The 22,024-nt window shown below is 33.2% G+C and overlaps 2 protein-coding genes across 4 annotated transcripts; one reads left to right on the top strand and one right to left on the bottom strand.

Annotated features, from left to right (window-relative positions):
• The first annotated feature begins 1,460 nt into the window (after positions 1-1,460).
• On the top strand, positions 1,461-17,112 carry LOC140751680 (uncharacterized). 3 transcript variants are annotated; one of them, XM_073085681.1, is made up of 5 exons: positions 1,461-1,643; positions 10,094-10,270; positions 12,642-12,759; positions 13,248-13,494; positions 15,826-17,112. In XM_073085681.1, the coding sequence occupies exons 2-5, from the start codon at positions 10,102-10,104 to the stop codon at positions 15,961-15,963; spliced, it is 672 nt and encodes a 223-aa protein (XP_072941782.1). In that variant the 5' UTR covers positions 1,461-1,643; positions 10,094-10,101; the 3' UTR covers positions 15,964-17,112. The 3 variants fall into 3 exon arrangements, with proteins under 3 accessions (XP_072941782.1, XP_072941781.1, XP_072941784.1); XM_073085680.1 differs by lacking the exon at positions 1,461-1,643 and adding an exon at positions 9,857-10,004; XM_073085683.1 differs by lacking the exon at positions 1,461-1,643 and adding an exon at positions 9,858-10,004 and having other exon boundaries at positions 13,248-13,486.
• Positions 17,113-17,430: 318 nt separating this feature from the next.
• Positions 17,431-19,521, bottom strand: LOC140751682 (translation initiation factor IF-3, mitochondrial). The gene is made up of 3 exons (XM_073085684.1): positions 19,146-19,521; positions 18,553-18,775; positions 17,431-17,846 (listed from the first exon to the last, which is right to left on the bottom strand). Exons 1-3 carry the CDS (start codon positions 19,394-19,396, stop codon positions 17,685-17,687), a joined length of 636 nt encoding a protein of 211 aa, XP_072941785.1. The 5' UTR covers positions 19,397-19,521; the 3' UTR covers positions 17,431-17,684.
• Between the last annotated feature and the right edge of the window lie 2,503 nt (positions 19,522-22,024).

Below are 22,024 nucleotides of genomic sequence, written 5' to 3'. Positions count from 1 at the left end.
TGTAGTCGTGGGAGAACTGTCTATTTAGTTAACCTTTTAATATATGTACCAAGAAGTACAATGTTGTCTTTTTATACCAAATAATTCCTTCTTTTAACCAGCTTGTTAAACATTTTATTGCCCATCATCCCTTGTGCAAAATATTATGTGTCTAGATTTTTAGACTGCCTTCATTTTTTTATAAGTACAGTTACAAGTACACATTATATATGAACTGTACTAAAAATATTTTTTAGAATAGTTAAATATTTTTGTTATAAGATGTTTAAAGCCTGCTACGCCAAATATCTAAGTATACTTATAAACATTTAATACGAACATCAAACAATATTTGATTTTTATTAATTAATAAAAATTAAATTATAATGTGTAATAATAAATCAAACTATGTGGTCCGTAGATGTAGATGTGGTATTGAAGGTGGTAGAACCCTTTGTGGTTCGACTCCGGCGGCACCACCATCACACCTATTTCTACCTAATAACAGCGATGTTAGGCGCCGCTGTGTTCCGGTTTGTAGGGTGTGGGAAGGGAGACAGACTTTTCCGAGGCGTTCCAGCTTAGTCCTCAGGGGTAGCAGCGCATCTGTGGCCGACCTCAGGTAGGAATATCTAATCCTATCTGGGGTTGATTACAGATGTCCATGGGCGGCAGTAGCCACTTACCATCAGGTGGACTGCATGCTCGTCTGCTACTTCTATAATATAAAAAAAAATAGTTTTTCCGAGTACCTAACTGTTGTTGTGTAGCGCCTGAAATGAAACATTTCAATAATTAAGTGTTTTAAGGTTTTTATTTTTTATTATAAGTTGTTACAGATTGAAGGTTATAAACTTAATTTATTATAAGATAATTAGATTAATTAGCAGTAGGAACCCCTTGGTTATGTGTATTGACTAAAGTACCTACACATCACTTAATAAGTAAAGTGTACAAGAAGACAAGGGATAAAGCTAGTGCCTTACTGGCAGACCATACTGTTAGGGTCACCATTAAAACTTGGAGTAACGGTGAAGTTGAATTTTATTTGTATATAGTTAAAACCGATGTTTTCCCAGCCTATACAAATCTCGGATGTGACTAATTTTTTCTTAGACGCTAAATTTGCTTAATTAAGAAGATACTAACGTCATCTTTAAGAAATATATAAATATAGCGTTGATAGAATAGTTAGTTAATTTTGGACAAAATATTTCATAATGAATAATTAATATAATAATTGGTTTTCATTAAAGCCTGTTTGATACTCACCTCTTTGTCATATTATTTTTTCGTCATTTACCTAATGCATGTGTATTTGAACATGTTCAATTATCCTTGGATATAGTTTTGGAGAGGAGATGTGTGGAGACAATTTTCATGTTTTGCGGACGGGAGGGGGGCGGAGCGCGGAGCGAGGCGTGGCGGGTGCGCGCGCGCCGCCCATCAGCTGTTATAAGCGAGCGCGCCGCACGCATCGACGACAGCGTGCGCAGCGCCACTGAACGACGCTCGAGCGTGCCTGGTGCGACACGACTGCGACCGACGCCGCGACGCGACTAACGCGCTTAACAACCAGCGCCCGCGCCTGACGCCACGAGCCACGCGCTGCTGATCCGGACCTCGGACAAATTCGACGACGGCGCCCAAATTATTTGACAAAGGTACGATATGTATATTTTGTTAAGGTCATCGAGTGCGATCTTTTCATTGAGTGGCGGGATTATGTGTACAAATCAATAATAAATCAACTTATTAACAGGTGAAATATTAAAATAAACATTAATAAATCAAAATCTGTGAGACGATTTGACGGTGAATGCAGATCTTATAAATAACAAGTCAAATTTAAATGCTCAAACGTTTCAGTGAATGTTATAGTGCTTTCTTATATAGAGAATTAAAATATTGGCAAAGTGAGAAGGCTAAGTTTTTAAGTCTTAAATGAATGTTAGAAAAGTTTGTTTTATTTTTGTTCAAATTATTCAGAAACGTTCACTTATGGGTCTCATACTCAAAACCGTAATATTATAATTCGTATATATTACTCTATATTCCCAGACCCATTAACCTACATCTTGAGCGCTCACTTTACACAATATAAATTGCAAAAGGTCATTGTAGTTTTCTTCATTGAATTTTGACACTACAAATATGTGGCTACGTACGTTGATCACAAAAACGCCTACACTTCAGTCACTTAAGTCCCGGTCCTAAATGGATAAAATGGATTGAGTGTCCATGTATATAATCATGTTTGTCGTAGCCGTGATTTCACTAATCATCTCTTAAGGTTACACAGGACATCGATTTTTAAGTTGAAAAAGTATTATATTCGTTTAAATCAAAACCTTTAAGGATAATTATAATTAAGTAGTTATCTTTTCGTGTTACCCAATAATATTTTTGTTGTCGATCTACGAACGCTACGCAATAACTTTTTTGTAGACACATCGTAGCATAGCGTATTATATAACTAGTGTTGTTGAATTTTTTATGTAATCGAAGTAGCAAACGGTCATGCAATCTACCTGATTAAGTGCTCTGTTTGTTGTTTGTTGTTGTATTGTTACGAGAAGTTACTAGATGTAACATAATATACATAGGTACTTAAATATGAGTTTCAATTTTTTTTTTTACTTTTGTAACTTTCTTGTAATTGAATTGACAATAAATTTAATACAAAATACAATCAATTACATAAAATTATGTATCAATTACGGCTACATAACATAAATTATATATTATTATAAATTTCTAATTCTAATACGTTATTAAGGTTAAACTTAGAGACTATATTTTTTAGGTTTAGTAATAGCACACTATATGATTTATGCTAACGGAAGTTATGTAGCCTATGATTCTTCCACAATTTAGACGAATCCAACCCATATGTTAAAATCTATCAAGTCATTTGGGATGTAGGGATTGTCACAAAGAAAGGTACATGTGCTCTATAAACTTTTTCTCCTGAGTTTGGATAATAAGAATCTACTCGTATCTTATTTCGACATAGAATTATAAAAAACAATAGTTGTATAAACTTAATATTTTTTTATTTAGGAAAATAGACATAAATACAAAATGTATCAATGTGTAAATACTTTTCAGTCGCAGGTCTGCTGGAAGAAATTTTCTAAAAATAAGCACGATTTATTTGTGTTATCTTTGTGTAGGTACTTAGATAAATATTGAATTCTTAAATCAATTAAAAATATACCGTCGCCAGCCCTAATGTGATATAGAGATTGTGGTAAAATGGCAGCAAGTGGCGCCTACGGTGCTCGGAGCTACAACCACACACTATGTGCTCTATAAATAGCTGTACACCACGTTTACACTAACATCGATAAAATTGTATTTTTAGATTCCAATTTTATTATTATATTTTCATTTTTGGGAAGCATAACATAACAAGTTACTACATAACTTTCTTTTTTACTTTCTTTAAGTAAAAATTGTAGCAAACGTAGAAAACTTACAATCATAAGGCGTTCTAAATTAGTCTTTAGGAAGTCTTTTGGCAATGCAACTGTGGCCAATATCAGGTAGAAGAACCACGTTTGGTCTGGGTTTTTTTACAGATATTCAAAGGTAGCAGTTACCATTTAACAGTAGATGGACTGCACGCTTCTATACAAACCTATCACAAATAAAATAAGTTATAACTGAAGCCGACTAAGGAAACATTGCTGCCTTTGATGATTATAGTCATAAATCACCTAATAAATAAATAAGTTAAAATTCCTTTGCAGATCTCTGTATTAATCTAGAACGCCGCATTGCGATTGTATTGATATAAAACAAAATAGATAAACGAGAAAACTGCTGCAATCGCTGCGAACAGTTTCTACCTTTAGACTGCAATTCATTAATGTCGTTGTTGTTCGCGATAATTAAAAACATAACTCAGTATAATTAAAAATATACGTAAACAATAAACAAACACGCTTCAGTTTACCTAATTGGATAAAAGTGATAGGTATTTATTTTATTTATACATTTTGCAATAATATCAGGAATATTATACCTACACTTTAACATGTAGATATTAACAAATGACGGATATATACGTATATCTACATAATATTATTGTGTGCAAGTCCGTGTGGCAAAGCGGTGACCATACCGGTTTGGCGCTCATTGGTTTCTGAATTCGATCCCCGGTCAGACAAGTATCTAAATGATAAATTTAGATTTCTGTTCTATGCCTGGGAGCTTGTGTCTTAATCTTTGTGTGTATCCACAGAACCCACGACACTGGAATAATCCTATCGTATAGTATCCGGTATAGTGTAGAAAGTGTTATTAATAACTGGGGTCAAAGGCTTACACTGAGGGGGCATTCCTACTTATGACCTTACGACTCGCAATGTTTATTTCTTTGTCAAAACCGTATCGTTAAACTTTGAGACTTGGCTTGTGATACTGACGATTACAATATCAACAAATTTATTTTAAAACAATAATAAAATAATCAACTCAGAAGTAAAATTTCTGTATGTACTCAAGTATTGGCCAAAATATTTTAAAATACGAAGAGATGTATAAATATCTATTCTCGAGCTTCTTTTTCATCACGTATTATAGATTAAAAATCTCGAAATAAAAAACATACACAGGTAGGTACTATACGTACCTTACGTACGTACGTATCGTATCGTGTCGAAACCTACAACTTTTTTTTCTGCAGAGCTTGCAATATTTACCTACTAGCAACCTTTACAGTGTCGGTTTTTAAAATCTATCTGATTTGTAAAAAAATAACACTGTCATAATTTTTCCCGCAAGCCCAAAAAGAAGTAGGTATAACTTCAAAAATAAATGCGTACGTAAATAAGTACCTTTTTAATTTACTAATATTATCTGAAGAGGTTAAGGTCTGAAATTTGGTACGAGTACATGTGCATTATGGAATCAATTTTATGTCCTGTTGTAGGACATGGAACTCGCGCCACAAGTAAGAGAGATCTAGAGCTAACTCTACCACACTGATCAAATGAGAATTGGTAGAGAAAGGTATTAATACAAAACGTTAATCCTCATAAACATATGATACATATTTTAGTAGGATTACTATTTATTGGGTAGTAATTTAGTACTAGGTAGCTCTACTTGCTTAAAAACAGCCACGTCTGTGTAAAATACTTTTTTCACATAAAAGATTCAATAAATTCACTAAAGTTTAAATTTCATTTATGTTCATTTAAAACTATGAAACTAGGAAGTTTTCTTTTAGTGAAAGAACTTAGAAACGGAATTATAGGTTTCGGGGCTCCATGTGTCTGTATGTACACTTGCCAGCTCTACATCTTTATAACTTTAAGTGGCATATGTATTAGTAAGTAATGACTACTAAATTAACAGATAAGAAATACATTATAAGTCATGACGAGTTCAATCAATATATCTTAACCAAGAACGACATGTGTGTATCAATAAAATGTAAGTAATCCTATTTCACCTTGAGATGCTCGACTTATTGACAACAGGTCGTGGCTAGCATTAGTTTTGGACTCACGTGTAACGATCATTGAACGTAGCAGTCACTACAATGTTACACAAGGTGTCTGGACATATACCTATTTTGTTAGGTCGCCTGTCTAACCAAAGCCACTGACCGCCGTCGCAAAACGTCAATTGGGAGAGCCGACGATACACTTGACCCCACAAACTCTTGAATTATCTGTGTCGTTACCTATCGTCTGCCTTTAGTTGTACTACCGTGTCTCGTTGCTAAGGAGCATCAAGTTTATACCTACATCGACTGCGAGTCTGCGCCACTCTTGCGTAACATCCATCTGTGCCTTATCAAACTTGTATCTTTCACCTATACGTCATTAATCTATAATATATCTATGACTGAATAGCAGAAAATTTCTCATTATCTTAACTTTACATGTACGAGACGATATAGCATGTAATTTTATAACATAAGTCACACATCGCAATTAGATACAATGTTATACATAGAATCATTATAAGTTAGGCACGTATTGTCTACGATGCGTTATTATAAGATTTCTGTTTCAAATTAATATGTCCTTCATTCGAAAAAGAAACAGTCGATACAATTTGTAATAATATACCGTACCAATAATTATTATGAGATTTCATTAAATATTTACCTAAGATATAAACAATATACTAAAAGTGATATAATTTAAGGCTTACTTAAAAATCTTTAACACGTTCGAGTCGAAAGTCGAATACTTACCAATGCAATAATGCACAAGCGAAACCTAAGTTTTTAACGTAAAGTTCTTCGAAAAGATTATCGACGGCTGGCTGTTCGTGTACGGTATTGTGTTGGCTAAAGCAATAAGCAGCAAGGCTGCAGATCAAGTCGAGAGATTCATGTAATTATCCAATCGAGTGCACACGCACCGGCGGAGCGGCCGAGCGCCCGGTGTCGAGAGAGGCGCGGCGACAAACGCACGCGCCTCGCATGTGACCGATTCACTGCAGAAGCATAGGTACTACAGTACTCGGGACTCACTCAACAATATGACACTATAAGCATTCAAACGAACAGATACATTAACGAGAGTGAATATTGAGGTCAAGATTTACCAGAAACTGCAGTTTCTCGGCCCACGTAATAACGCTATTAGTAGGAAAATAGCGTTTAAACGTTTAATTGGACTTTGTGAGTAATCGTCTCGAATTAAAACCGTCTAGTACTTCAGAAAATAACGATGTTCTATAAATAGCAAAAAAACAATGCAATACTCGAAACGAGTATTTTTAAGACGATGCATAGCATAACATAAATAAACAATAACAAAAGAAATACATAAAACTTATCAACAAAGCACACTTTAACAATACTATGAAGGAAGAGAAACCCACTTACGTAGTAAAAAAAAACTGTAAATTTTATAAATAATCGTATCTAATATTTCGGCACGATTTGATTATAGGTAGTAAGTATAAAATTACCTACTGCTGTTACACTTTAACAAGTTTTAAGCTTATCTTAACCACGAATATGATTCGTTAATTAATTAAACCTGCTGTTTTGAAAATATTTCACTTACATGTATCTTACTCATAATATACATCCGATTTCTCCACAACTGAACTAACTATAGGTTCAATATTGCTTAATAAAAAAAACATTAACATCTATCAATTAATTTTACCAATACATATATATTATAATATTATGTATATGGATAATTGCATTCAAAATATTATAATAATGTACCTAACTCGCAAAATTATGACTTCATTATACCTAATTCCCTTCATTCAATATATATGCAGATAATTTATTTAGGTTATCATGCATTAAATAGTATTATTCATTATTTTTAGGACATGGAAATATAAAAGTTAAATTTCTTTTTTACGTTTTTGTTTCATTGTTAGGTATCTATTGCTAACCAATGATCTGTCATTAAACATTTTATATCTAATTTTACTGGAATATAGGTCATGTATTTAAGTATTTAATCAGTTGTTTTGAAATGGATAAAAATGTATGTTATAAAATAATAAAAAATACATATTTAAAATATAACATTTTTAAGGAAAACAAATGTACCTATACTTACTTTCCACAAATCAATTTAAGATGTTATCCATTACGTCATAAATTTAAAAGAAAACCTATATTGAAAATGATAATAATAATCAAAGGAAATATGGATCATTTCAGTTTAATAAGTTACATTTCGCTAAAAGTATAAACTTCATCTAATCCACATTGGAGCAGCATAAAAATGTGTCTGCACTACCTATGTTCTATATAACCTTATGTTATCAAGTACGTGAAAAATATTATGCTAAGCAGTGAGAATATGTTATGAGAAATATGATTATGATTAAAAAATGTAGAGTCACAATGACAAAATTAACACTTCTATATGTACCTATACAATGTCATAGACTGCAAATTGTAAATTTGATTAAGCAGTGAGAATATGTTATGAGAAATATGATTATGATTAAAAAATGTAGTCACAATGACAAAATTAACGCCTCTATATGTACCTATACAATGTCATAGACTGCAAATTGTAAATTTGATTAAGCAGTGAGAATATGTTATGAGAAATATGATTATGATTAAAAAATGTAGAGTCACAATGACAAAATTAACGCCTCTATATGTACCTATACAATGTCATCGACTGCAAATTGTAAATTTATTAAATCCATTCACAAGAGACATAAAAATTATATTTTAGCAAATAAGTTATATTAAAATAACATTGTACTAAATGGCAAGGTAATTATTTTCGTTAGGCATATTTCGTACACACAATAGGCATATTTCGTAGGCGCCGCTACGAGGACGCCGAAATACGAGATTAAACGCTATTACGTTTCCGGATACATACTTAGTGTAGATAAGTTTAGTCAAAATATCACATTTATTTAGGTCTTCTATTCTGGGGCGATATTATTGTAGAAATATAATTATAGCAGATAAAAACTAAGTGCGTTGTCCCAGCACTAAGGTCATGCGATCCACGTGTAAGGGGGTCCAGGCACAGTTGCGTCTAGTGCATGTTTACGATCACTATTTTTACACACAAGTCATTATTCTCTATCCTAGTACTCGTCGTGCCCAGTGCATGCACACTCGTGACTGCATGCCGTGTTTATTTACAGGACAACGGTCATAAGCGTAACACAGGATCAGTTCATGCATACTACAGTTCATGTCCCATTGTATACGTATTTAATATATTATTATTATATAACTAGATGTACGTAATATTTTTATAATAAGTTAACTTCTTTAAATTATTATAAATTTGAAACCTAAAATAAAATTACCTACTAAGAAACGATTCCGGACATAGACAATATAACGACAAAAGATTCCATAATCTATTTGTACTTATACCTACATAATTATATTATTTTATTGCTAATAATAAAAAATAATACATTATTACATATAAATACAACAAACTAAAATGCCAAATATTATTAATATACGAGGCTGTTAAAAATAAATATCACCTTCCCTTTATATGGTGGCCCGCAATTGCGAGCCCACAGGCCAATCAACTACTCATTAATTGGTTAACGGTCCTCTGCGCAATAGTAGTAATATCTGCACCATAACAGCAATATGTAACTGCACCCACCCTACACTATTCTTAGAATGCCACTTAAGGAAAGGAAGAAGCTGATTTGCATTTTTATGAATGAGGAAGGTGAAGTCATCTGCATATAACTCGCTGTATAACAAAAGCACTTATAGTTATTTTCAAATAGATTGTTGGGTAACGCAACGGTAAAATAAATCTAAAAACAGCTTGTGCAAAACAAAAAATAATTTTGTGTAAGTAATATAATACCGATAATTAACGGTAAAATAATATTAATTATTGTTTTTCAACTGTGTGTAAAGTAATCTAACAATAATAGATTTTTGTTCTTAAACTTAATTATCACAATTTTTTCCTAATGTACCTATGCTTCTTTCAACAACATCGAAAAAAAACAAGTTGGCCTGTCTTAAATATTTCAATAACAAAATTATTCTCCTCTTAAATGTTATTTAACTAGGTACCTATAATATTCACAAATACTTACTCATTTTTATATAATCATCTTCAATTACCTATTGATATAAATACATTAAAGGTCATAGGTTGGCATTTATCTAAAACGCCCTCGACAACAACAAAGTTAAGGGAATGCCCATAATGAGTATAATATGAAATATCGACACTTACCATATTACACGAAAACGATTCCTTGAATTTGTAAAAAATGCATTTCATCCAAAGTGATACACTTAGGAAATGAAAAGTAGTGCACTATAGTCCAAAGTATAGTTACTGGGCGGTGTCGGTGTCAAGTTACATCTACCCTTGGCTATAAAAGCGTAAAACGACTCGAGTTACGAACATTCGAGTCTCCGATTACATAAACAGTGGTTTAAGATTTACACGTGTGATGTTTTCTACCGCGAAATTATAAAATTTATTAGCCAATTTTTTTTCTTGTCTTCCCGAATTTTAGAACACTTTTTAATTACAAAAAAATGTTTCTATTCTGTTAGTATTAATTTAAAAACATTTTCTGTTTAAATCTTAAATAAAATTATATGTAATAATTAATATAAATATAAATGTATCTTTTCCAGCATCGAATATGCTCGTGACCAAGGCGTTACAACTAGTTATTCTGGCAGTCTCGCTGGTCTGGGACTCGAGAACGGACGCCGCCTCCACCACAGTGAAGGTGTGCGGTCGGGAACTGGGCGAGGTCATGAGCAGAGTCTGCCACGTTTATAATAGTCCTTCATGGGATGTTCCAACAGGTAAGACCAATATTCTTAAACGCAACTTTATTTGGCACTTTACGAGATTGGAATTTGTAGGCAAATAGCTGATGTGAATAGGTATATAAAATTCAATCAAAATAAATTACAAGTTTATTTTGCAGTAAACTGAAAACTAAAATGTTATCAATTATTACTCTTAGCTCTATATCAAATCGTAAAACTGATAATTTTGCATCCAATTAACTAATTAATAGCTACATAGTTGTACACGAGTAATTAAATGCCAGGTAGATGCTTTTTTCCTTGTTGGGTATTAATAATTATAACATACCTGTATTCAATATTACATTTTTTATAAGTTTGACTTAGTCTAACGAATGTATAGGTAGATGCACAAAAAAGCTAATCAATTCTCTCTACTAGGGGGAAAAAATTAAGTTTTTTTTATTTAGGTACGTATTTCTACTTCTGCTAACATTTTTTCTAGGATATTTATTCCCGATATATTAAAGATACGACCCATTGTACAATAATATCCGGTTGGTGACAACGTTATCTATAATAACTGCGAATAAAGGTCGTTATCGCATGAATACAATTTTGTTGACATAACAATCTGATCAAAATATATCTAATTTTTAATTCCCACGAATTACAAATTAAAAGCTTCTACACTAAATTCAAGTAAATACCTACTTTAAGTTATAACTTCAAAGTTGTTTAATTCCGTCGTCGTAACCTGCTACTGTCCCACACCTGGACACGACTGTCTCTGAAAATGAGAGATGTTTAGACTATAATCCAACATGCTTGCCAAGTGTGGATTGGTACTTCACACACCTTTGAGAAGTTTTAAGAACACTCACGCTTAGCCACGATGATTTCCTTCGTCGTTAAGTAACTAATGCCTATTAATCACTAATACGCACATAAGTTCCAAAAATTATAGGTGCCCTGGATTCGAATCTCGAACCTTCACATTTAAGGCCACCAAGAATTTATTTCTAACCACTATGCTCACACTGCTGTTTTATTCACATCGTATTACTGCTGTTCAATTCCTCGACAGTGTTCATATTTTATGATTACCCACTTTAATTAGCCCTTATGATCATTGAATAGTAAAAATAATTAAACTTTAAACTATAAAAAATATGTCAACTGTTAAATTAAATCATAAAAACTACGTTGCTATTTTTATTCTGTTAGAAACGGAGATACTAAGCAATTTATAACGTTAGGCACGCGTTTTTATCGGCGCTTCGAGCGACCTCTTGAATGTTTACATCTTATAATCACAGGAAAAACAAGTGCCTTCTTATTCACCCTCTTATTTAATAATGACCCCTCATTATCATACCATCACGAAACGATTTCGTGATTAGTACGTAGCATTTATAAGCCAAGGTCGTAGCCAAAGTGGTCTGCAGTCAATTAATCATCGGAGGTAAAAGAATTTACAGTATAATTATCTTCGGCAAAATACCAGGCTTGCGTATTAGCGCTTGTTATAATGATGGTAAAATCACTAGATGGTCTCCAAAACTCTTAAAAGTAGGTACTTAAAAATCTTTAATTTGCCATTTATTATTTATTATTCATTTAATATAAGATTCAATTAATAGGTATACTTCATAATTACCAATAATTACCAATTCATAATATATATATCTACTTACTATTGATAAAAGGATTATGTGCATTAATAGTTTGTTTTGAATTGGTAACGTACATTAATCTATATCACCAATTATCACTACTCAATCAACGACGCTAGAATGTCCTCGCTTTATGTCGTATTTTTTTTAAATATATCAAATTTCAATGACTTATATGAATCAATGTTTTTTTTGTGATCATACAAAATCTATTCCCTACTATGTATGTTTTACTAATTACGATTTTTTTAATATCTGAATTCTTAGAATTTCACTCTACATTTTATTTCTTTATAAAAGTTTAACTATTACCCATAATGTTTCTTTGATGTCTAAAGACCAACGAACCAATAAAGAAGACTTACTGCGTAAAACATTTGACGTTATGGAATTTTGACCAAAGTGCGTACCTACCCGAATTTGGGATCACATTTCCACGAATCAAAATTGTTAAAAATACGTGTGGCGCTCGGAGACTGCCGCGGTAAAGCTATTGCATAGCATTTTTTATGCTATGAAAACGCTCAGAAGGAATTCCAGAAATACAATATATTCTTCCATAATCATCAACATTTACATTAATACATCTTTATCCACTATTTTATCATATCTCCATTATATAAGACATTGCAAAAAATTTACCTCGGGATTCGAATCCAGAATTTTAATACTTACATTTAACAATTTGAACACATTAGTGATTATTATTAAGTTATTTAATTTATTAAACATGTATATTGTTGTTGCAGTGGTAGAGCAACCGGCAGCGGTGGTGAGGCGACGGCGGCAAACCGGCATTGCAGACGAGTGTTGCACCTACGGCTGCACGTGGGAACAGCTTAGCGAATACTGTGCTATCCGTGCTATGTGAGTATATGAAACAAGTCAATAAACTAGTTATAGCCCAAGAACCACTTGTAATTAAATTCTTACAAGTTTCGCAAAATACTCGGGCAAAGTGCGTTCTGTTAGGGTCGTTTGATGGCTGACTGTTAAGCAACGTTAGAAATATTTGCAATATTCTGGGCTATCTGACTGACTTCAAATTCCGTGACTTACTTTAAGATTATCTTATTTTTTGGAGGAAGTTCACAGAACGGCTTAACTATACCAATTGATCTACACGTCACGCTTACAAAGACAAATATTTTTGTTATTTTTTTTATAAATGGTAAATGTTTGTTGCGACCAATGGACACCTTTAACCAACTTCACATAGAACAGGGGTTCTTGCTGTCTAGTCAATCATCTCCTTTGAACTAACATGGTTGCACCAATTGGGCCGACTGCCGAGGAACATAAGAACTGCTTGACATAAGAAATTAACATTAAATGAGCATGCATTTCACTTTCAGATCAGAATCGCCACTGGACTCAATGGAAGCGCACATGATAGCGGACCGGTCGGCGGAGACGGCGGCATCGTCGCCGGCGATCGTGGGGCGCGACGGCGAGGGCGCGGACGCGAGCGGAGCGGCGTCGCGGCGCGAGGTGGGGCGCGGCAGTCGCGGGTACGGGCGTGCACGAGCTCGGGGCCGCCGGTGCTGGTGCCGGCGCAAGCGGCGCTCGGGCCGGCGGCGATCTTCCCTCATGGGTAACATGGTGTGTCTCATCTACGCCGCTCACTTGTTCTCAAATACGATGCCCTAATGTTAGATTTCACACGTACGATACGTGTCCATTTCGAATACTGTAAGTTACTTGCTTTCATCCATCCCCTAGTTTTTGAGAATTTTTAACATCTCTAATCTCTGTAGCTAAATACCTAAGTATGATCTTATAACTAAATTACTTTTATTCCACATATTAACTCTCCAAAATTTTACCCTGAATGCCATGACTCTGTCTGAAGAGATCCTATTAAAAACAAAGAATTCATTGATATAAAATGTTCTATTAAATATTCTTCAACATAAATAAAAGCAGTAGTTATCAATCAAATGTCCGTTATACTTGTAATGATTATACAAAACATACCCGACTATAGTCATGCAAAATCGAATTTGTGTCTAAAACTAAATACAGACATTCAATTAAAAAATTGATGTTAGAATGTTCTAATCAGTAAAGAGAACAAGGAAGCGGTAACTAACACTCATACTAATGCTTCTGGCATGATCACTAACTGTGTCATTTACCTAACAATTTTCATCCATTCATAAATTTTGAATGATTTGAAGGTTACTTATCTATCATTAAGATGGAGACGATTAAGTATCTACTCCATTTTGTTAAGTACCTGACTTTGTATGAACACATGGGTTCTATGTTGGAATAAGAAATAAATAAGTGTACTTGCATGGAATATATTTATTATAAGAGGTTATATTTATTTACCTTAATTGCATGTGTACGGTGTCGGGACGGATTTCAGGAATGTAGGTACTGGTTACACCTTGTCCATTATATTCTTTGCTATTTGAATGTTAACGTTCTAGTTGTAACGTAGGTATTATATACCGACCTTTGAATCGATCTTCAGAATATTTATCATTAACTGGGTACAATAAATAAGTGACTGACCCTTCGGATTTGTAATTATTATTATATTTAAAAAATACCGTTATTTAAATGCGTCTAGACATCAAATTTAGTGAACAATATAGTGGACGGATTATAATGAAAGTTCGTAGCATACGTGATTTTGATACTTATCTTGCAGTTGAGAAAAGGTAATAACCATGTAATAACTAATAACTTTTAGAAATATAATAGTACTATAACCAGTATATATACACGGCCAGAATAGGACATAGCTCGGACGATAGGCGTAAACCTATCATAGAGAACTATGTTACTTACTTAAAAAGTGCGTACTTAAAAAATGTAAATCCGTAATTGGCTATAAGTTTTAGACATAAGCTATGTAATCTTTACTACGAAGAGCTGTGGATTTTGTTAAAATAAATAAATAAATGTTTGCCCTAATACGCCCATCACCAACGTGCACAGGATTTTCCTTAATCTTGACGCAGCCGAAAGCGCTTTTCTTTCGTGCAGTACCTATTTAAGACAGTTATTGCGTTATGTGTTACTGGGACGAAATCTCGTGTATCATAGCGAATGAACGATAATAAATATTACCACGTTACGTATGCTGCGACCTTAGTGAAATCGATATTTTAAATGCATGTGTATGGGGCATAATACTTTTACAAAATGGTTATATTTTACAATTATGGGAAAACGCAAAACATTACGATTTTCAGGTTATACTACTTATACTGATACGGTAGGTACCTACTATTAATCCGATTTGGATGAAGATTTCATGGAAAGTAAATATTTTTCTTAAATGTGAAAGATATTTGTATGTACCGTTTAAAAATAAAGATTTAAGCCATGTATAGGTACTTGATAAAGACAATCGCATAAACTTAATTACGAATTTGTATAAACAGAATATGCTAAAAGTTGTTTAGGGCTCTATCGGTAATTATTTCTGTAACTTTGATTGTTTACAATATGTATATATTATATGGATTATATATTAAATGTATATTAAAATATTAAAGCGTATGAATACAATATAAAACAAATTTTTGGCTACCTTATTACTTAAAGATAATTCAATTATTTTTTACATTAATATGTAATTGGTCCGCCTAGCGAATCAATGGGACTTTCTCAAAAGTGCTAGAGTTTTGTCTCTACATCATGAATATTTTAAATGTGCATGAATAGATAAATTCGGGACATTAAGAAATATTAAAAATAATCAACTAAGCTAATTTTATTAAAAACAAAAATTGCATTAAATTATTATTAAACAATTTTCAGAGCCAAGTATCGAAAGAAATACTTCATGTAGGTAAACGATCGTGATCGTGATCGTGTTAACGATCAAACATTTTAACATATTTTAGGTCTTCTTCGATACCCTACGATTATAATATTTTAACGTAACATTCAACGTAAGTATTTTTGTTACAGGACATCTTAAAAAATGCCGCACGCGCTGCTCCCGTGGTGGGCACCGTGTCGCCCCTGTTGACTTGGGGCAGGACCCTCAACACTGATCTTCCGTCCGTGGAGCGAGACCGATACTCCTATGTCGCCGTCTATACGTAACCACTTCGCACCACTTTACTACCTGAAGCGTGCAGGAGGAACAGAGATACACACACGAGTGTTGTAAGCCAAATCATTGGATTATACTCTGTTACTGTGATCGCACAGCAAGCAAAACGTTAGAGAATGCCGGTCGAATTTTAACGTCCTTTTAGATAGCTAAAGATTGTATTTTTTTATTCTAGTGAGCATTTATAGAAATGATTATCGTTTGGAGTACATCTATGATAAATTTAACTTGTCAATTAATAGGTGTTCCCTATTCAGATATAAAGTTATTTATTATTTACGCGCCGTATTTTATTTATTGACAGTTAGAAAAATATTTTTATAATATTATTGTAATCTTTTACTTTTAATATTATTGTAATAATGTCAAAACTCCTCTTGGTTTACTAATTGTACATAGCTTAAACAAATTTAGTAATTCATCAAATCTCATAAGTTATGTTTCTAAAGTTAACTAATTTTGCAATTGCAAAAATACTTGTTTAATGTTTGTAAGCAGATACCAGATTTCTTTTTAATATAAATTGAGTTCAATATTTTTGTAACATTGTTATACCGAGTATACCGAGTAGGTAAAGCAATATAACCATTATTACATATTACATCATAGCATTCAGATACATACATAAAGTTAAAATCTTTTATATAAAAATTTACATGACTTATTTAAATATGTCTTTACCATCAATGGAGATTTGTGTAAAAATAATGTAAAATATTTTGATAATTATGTATTCACATGCAATTTTCCAATGTTGTGTATGTAGTATTGATGCATTAAAACCACTTTAATATTTAAATGTAGAGATGCAGCTTATTATAACAAGGTATATAACAATATCACAATATAATATAGCTTTATTTTTGCATTTGTAAAATAGCAAATGTTCCATAATAGCACCATAATTTAACTCATAAAATAGTCAACAAATTAATGTCTAAGTTATAGCTAAATCATCTACCATATAAGGTTTAAAGATCTCTAAAGCATCTGTGATACTTTCAATTGATATGAATAAAACTTTAACTTTATGTTTCCTTACAGTGTTTGTAACTAATTGTAATTTTGTATATGTGTTAAGGCTGTAGATAATGATTACAAGTAAGAGCAAGCGACTGATTAAATGGATGCTGCATCAACTTTGTTTCCTTTCAACATTTTAATTTATTTTTAGAAGGAGGACATGGCAATACAAACCGCATGCCAGACAGGTATCCAAATTATGAATTACTCCCATATTTTTTTATTACATAATTTGTACAATGAGACTAACAAAATAATTAGTTTATGGGAGCTCTGATAAATAAATATCGAGTAATAGATTAATACGTATAGCATATTTATATTTACAACATACAATTTTATTATTATTGTGTTATGTTATGATACTATTCCAACCAGTCATGACAACACTTTGTTTAAATACGGAAAAAGACATAAGAAGTAAGTTACACATATTCATAAACAAAAATACATTTAATAAATATGCTTAACATAAAATCTCACTTCATGATTTATATTAAGTATTGATGTTTTATCATTTTGTCAAAAAATGGAAAGTTTCTACAAATCCCTCCTTTGCCAATCAATCATTATAATATTCAATGTGATGTTCTTCCTTCTTTTTATCATCTTTAATTACCTTAGAACTGTAAAACTTTTTCCAAATGAAGTATTTTGCTATAATAATGATAAGCAAAGCTAGTCCTAGTCATAGGGGTCCTTTGTCATTATTGTTATCATTTGAACTATCAGTTTTTGTATGAACATTGTTCACTGGAAGAAACTGGAACCTCAAGCTACTACCCTTATTTCTTTTCTGAAGTACTTTTCCATTGTTAACATTTTTTTCTATGATGGAGTATATCCTCTCCTGTAAATATAAAACGGTACAAATAATTCATGTACAATACAATGATATTTAACAAGTACTATACTATGTTTTTTTTTTTTTTTTTATTGTATAACCTAACGATTAGGCAGACGTGCTACCTGATGGAAAGTAGTCAACGCCGCCTATGGACATTTGCAACACCAGAGGAGTCGCCAATGCATCGCCGGCTTTGAATGAGAGCTCTTTTTGCACCTTTTTTGAAGAGCCCCATGTCATAGCGCTCCGGGAATACCTCAGGAGGAAGTTCATTGCACATGTTGCCAAATTGGTGGTGGTTTTCAAATTATTGTTCATAACGATGATGTAGTAGCAATAACTCGTATCTCAATTTTTTACGAAAAAGCGATTTTTGCATATTTGGACTTAAAATGACGTATCGCAGGTCGTCCTTAAGAAACCAGGTCCTTAGGTTCAAAATTGAGCAAAATATTAAAGTGTCGCAATATGTTCTATGTCTTTTTAAATTAGCGTTTCTTCTTATTTAAAGTAGCGTTTTTTGAGTTAGGAGTTATTGCCAATTCATTGTCAATAAGTGTTAATTTTTTCTATAAATACAAGAAAATTGCAAATCTGATACAATGCACCATAAGACATATTTGTTTTTGATGCAAGAACCTTATAAATGTTTCAATAAAATTTCGAAAAATTTACAGGAAGTATATAGACGTATATGAGGATTACTTACAAAATTCTGATTATCCTCTTCTGATCCACTAATGACTATTTTCACTTCATATTGTTTTTCTAACAATTTCTTTATTTTGTTTACATTTACCATGACATCATGTTCCGCAATCTTAGATGTGAGTGTAAGGAGTTTCTGTCCCTTAAGAGCATTACTGCGAGTTGCTTGTTTTTCTTTTCGCTTTGATAATTCCTCTTGATGGTACTCGGCATTAGTCATCAACCTAAAGCAAGATTTTAAAATTAATCTCCGTACATATCTTACTTTAAATATACAAGCAATATATTATAACATCAAGTCATATAACCATAATTTTGTGTAATTGTTTACAACACTTTAGTTATATAAGCAATTTTAAAATCAGATAAGTGAGGTAATTGATAATAAACGAATTGTTGTGTGCGTTTAAACAACAAGTAATAGTTCTAATATATTTCTGATTGATTAAAATTACACAAGCAATGGAAGATGAAGGCCCTCAATACATGTTCTTAACGATAAATAATTGAATTTGGCCTTCATACTCATTTAACATTAACAATTTAAAATTACGTAAACGAGTATTTTTTGACAAACCAAAACAATGAACGCACCTGTAAATTGGCCGTCTAGTTTTCGAATCTTCGTCCTGAACTTTGACTAATTTTAAATCTCGTCGCAATGATAAACTTTGAGCATTTTTGAGATCAGTGATGCTCACCGAATTGTCAGGACCAATCAAAGTTATCCTGGATTCGATAACTTTTTTCTTAGGTATATCCTTTCCATCAGCTGTAATTCTTATCGAAAATCCACGAATATCGAACAAACGCCTTACGTTACACAGAGCTACAAATTTATTCATTGTCACATAAATTTACATAACACAAATCAATAAGTAAATCAAGTAATAGTAAAGAAATAAATAATAATATTATAACTATTTACGTTGACTTATTCAACACCAATATATAGGAAACAAAATGACATTGACATCTATAACAAATTGTCAATCTTCTTCCCCTTTGTGGTGTTGCCTTGACTAATTTAACAAGTACATTTTTATTGATTGCCTATGAATCGAGTAGTACAATATGTTTGTTTTATTATATACAGCTGATAACCGAACCGATAAAAAATAACGGTCTTATTCATAAAAAGTTATAGCACACTTATAACGTTGCTATAGTACGATAGGGAATATGCATGTGATTTAGATTTGCTTGTTATTTTTTTCCTCGGTACATTACGGTCCTGAAATTACATCTACACCATTATTTTTTCTTTAATTCGTATTAAATTGTTTAAAACTTTAATCAAAAATCGTAAATTATGCGCGCGAAATTCAAATTTGCAAAACGCATTGCCATTGGTCGAAACGAAACATGACGTCACACAGCGTGTTAAGATGTTTATCGGCGTCGATATTCATACTGTTTGAAAGAAAATTTGTTTTTATTTATATTCCTGCAGTGTTTTTATTACCTAGTGCGATTTTACTATATAATATTATTAGGAATAATCAAGAACAATGAGTGAAAGTAGTTTTGTTAAAGCACAATCGGACTATTTACCTAAAATATGCAAAATGAATAATCTGGTTTTTATGCGTAGGTCAATTCAGAAATATTTAACTGATCATAACTTATTTTGTTAATATTCTCTTTTTTTCTTTTTTTTTATAATATAGGAGCAATTTTTTATAATATAGCAAACGAGCATACAGTCCACCTGATGGTAAGTGGTTACTGCCTATCACCTATCTTCACCTATCTTTATCTTTATATATACATTTCTTATGTGCGTGTGTATGTCTCTGAACTCCTCCTAAACGACTGGACTGATTTTGATGAAATTTGTTGTGTGTGTTCAAGGGGACTTGAGAATGGTTTAGATTCACAATTTAGTCCGTGGGAAAAGGTTTTTTTAATTAATTTTTAATTCGTAAGTAGTTATAGAATCGGAAACTATGCATTTGATCAAGTGATGATCTTTAGCAAAGTTGTTGTCTCTTGGACAACAACTTTGATGAGGCCCATGAGGGTTTGCGAGTTGGTAAGACCAATTTTCGACAGATGGCACCACTGTCATTCCAATGCAGGTACAAATTTTTCATTTTATGTATGTCATATTATTTCTTTAAATGCGGGCGAAGCCGCGGGCACCACTAGTAATATTATAAATTATAATAGATTATAATACATTTTGTGTGTTTCAAATCATAGTCTTTGATGCAGAAGTCGATAAGTACCTAACGCAGTAGATGATCAATGCAATATTTTAAAATTATTTACCTAAAGTTATTGTTTGTTACAAATGCAAATGTTAATGCGATTTTGGAGATACTTTATCTGTTTCCTATAATCTTGCACCACATTTTTCGTATTTTCGCATCTTTTGCAAAAGAAAAAACACTATATTATGTATTTATAGTAGTGGTTTTGCGCAATAACTCTAGGAAAGTGGTTATTTAGCCTTTCCCATGATGTAAATAGCGATGAAACCTGAAAACGTTTAATAATACCTTTATGTGCATACAGTTATCATCAATATCAATACAAATCACGCTACGTGACGTCATTCAAAGAGCGCGTAAAATGGCGGCGTTCAAACGTGTCAAATTTTATTGATACTTTAAATAATTTTTAAAAAAATATTTCAAACACTAATAAAATTGTTTATATTTTTTACTATGTTAAAACGATGTAATAAGTGGTTTAAAATAATAAAATAAAAATGTGCATATTCCCTATTGTCAAAAAGTGTTATTCATAAACGCATTTTAGAGCCGGTCCACACGGCGCGTTGCGTCAGCGTTGCGTCGTCGCAACGCAAAGGTTTTACGCATAGCTGGCCACACGGGCGCTGCGCCAACGCAGCGTTACTACGACGGAGTCGTAACGCTCCGTAAGAGCCGGTCCACACGGCGCGTTGCGTCAGCGTTGCGTCGACGTAGCGCTGTGGCTGCGTCGTTTTACATACTAATAATCATAGTGTACACACGGTGCGCTGCGTCGACGCAGCGCATACGCGACTGAGCTGCAGCGCACGAGACGAAGCGGGCGGGGGAGTACTCACTTACGGAGCGTTACGACTCCGTCGTAGTAACGCTGCGTTGGCGCAGCGCCCGTGTGGCCGGCTATGCGTAAAACCTTTGCGTTGCGACGACGCAACGCTGACGCAACGCGCCGTGTGGACCGGCTCTTAGTGAGTACTCCCCCGCCCGCTTCGTCTCGTGCGCTGCAGCTCAGTCGCGTATGCGCTGCGTCGACGCAGCGCACCGTGTGTACACTATGATTATTAGTATGTAAAACGACGCAGCCACAGCGCTACGTCGACGCAACGCTGACGCAACGCGCCGTGTGGACCGGCTCTTAGGCACTAAACCGTTCTATAAACCTTCTATAACTTATAGAGGCCAGAACCCTACTATAACAGTGCTATAAGGCAAAGATGGCCGACTCTCAACAGCTGATTCGTGATTACTAACCTA

This window comes from Epargyreus clarus, unplaced genomic scaffold (genome assembly GCF_041222505.1).
Source record: "Epargyreus clarus isolate Ecla_fem2 unplaced genomic scaffold, WU_Ecla_fem_2.2 ptg000023l, whole genome shotgun sequence".
NCBI classification, from domain to species: domain Eukaryota; kingdom Metazoa; phylum Arthropoda; class Insecta; order Lepidoptera; family Hesperiidae; genus Epargyreus; species Epargyreus clarus.
Note: the sequence above shows the minus strand (reverse complement) of the source record. Positions and strands in the feature narration are given on the sequence as shown.

Bases quoted from the DNA above. Each gene is read 5' to 3' on its own strand.
- LOC140751680 (XM_073085680.1), top strand. The intron at 10,271-12,641 runs GTAAGACCAATA...TTGTTGTTGCAG, and splicing joins TTCATGGGATGTTCCAACAG to TGGTAGAGCAACCGGCAGCG. The intron at 12,760-13,247 runs GTGAGTATATGA...TTTCACTTTCAG, and splicing joins TACTGTGCTATCCGTGCTAT to ATCAGAATCGCCACTGGACT.
- LOC140751682 (XM_073085684.1), bottom strand. From the start codon at position 19,396: ATGAATAAATTTGTAGCTCTGTGTAACGTAAGGCGTTTGTTCGATATT. The intron at 18,776-19,145 runs GTGCGTTCATTG...ATCTTGCTTTAG, and splicing joins ACTAGACGGCCAATTTACAG to GTTGATGACTAATGCCGAGT. The intron at 17,847-18,552 runs GTAAGTAATCCT...TTATATTTACAG, and splicing joins AAGAGGATAATCAGAATTTT to GAGAGGATATACTCCATCAT.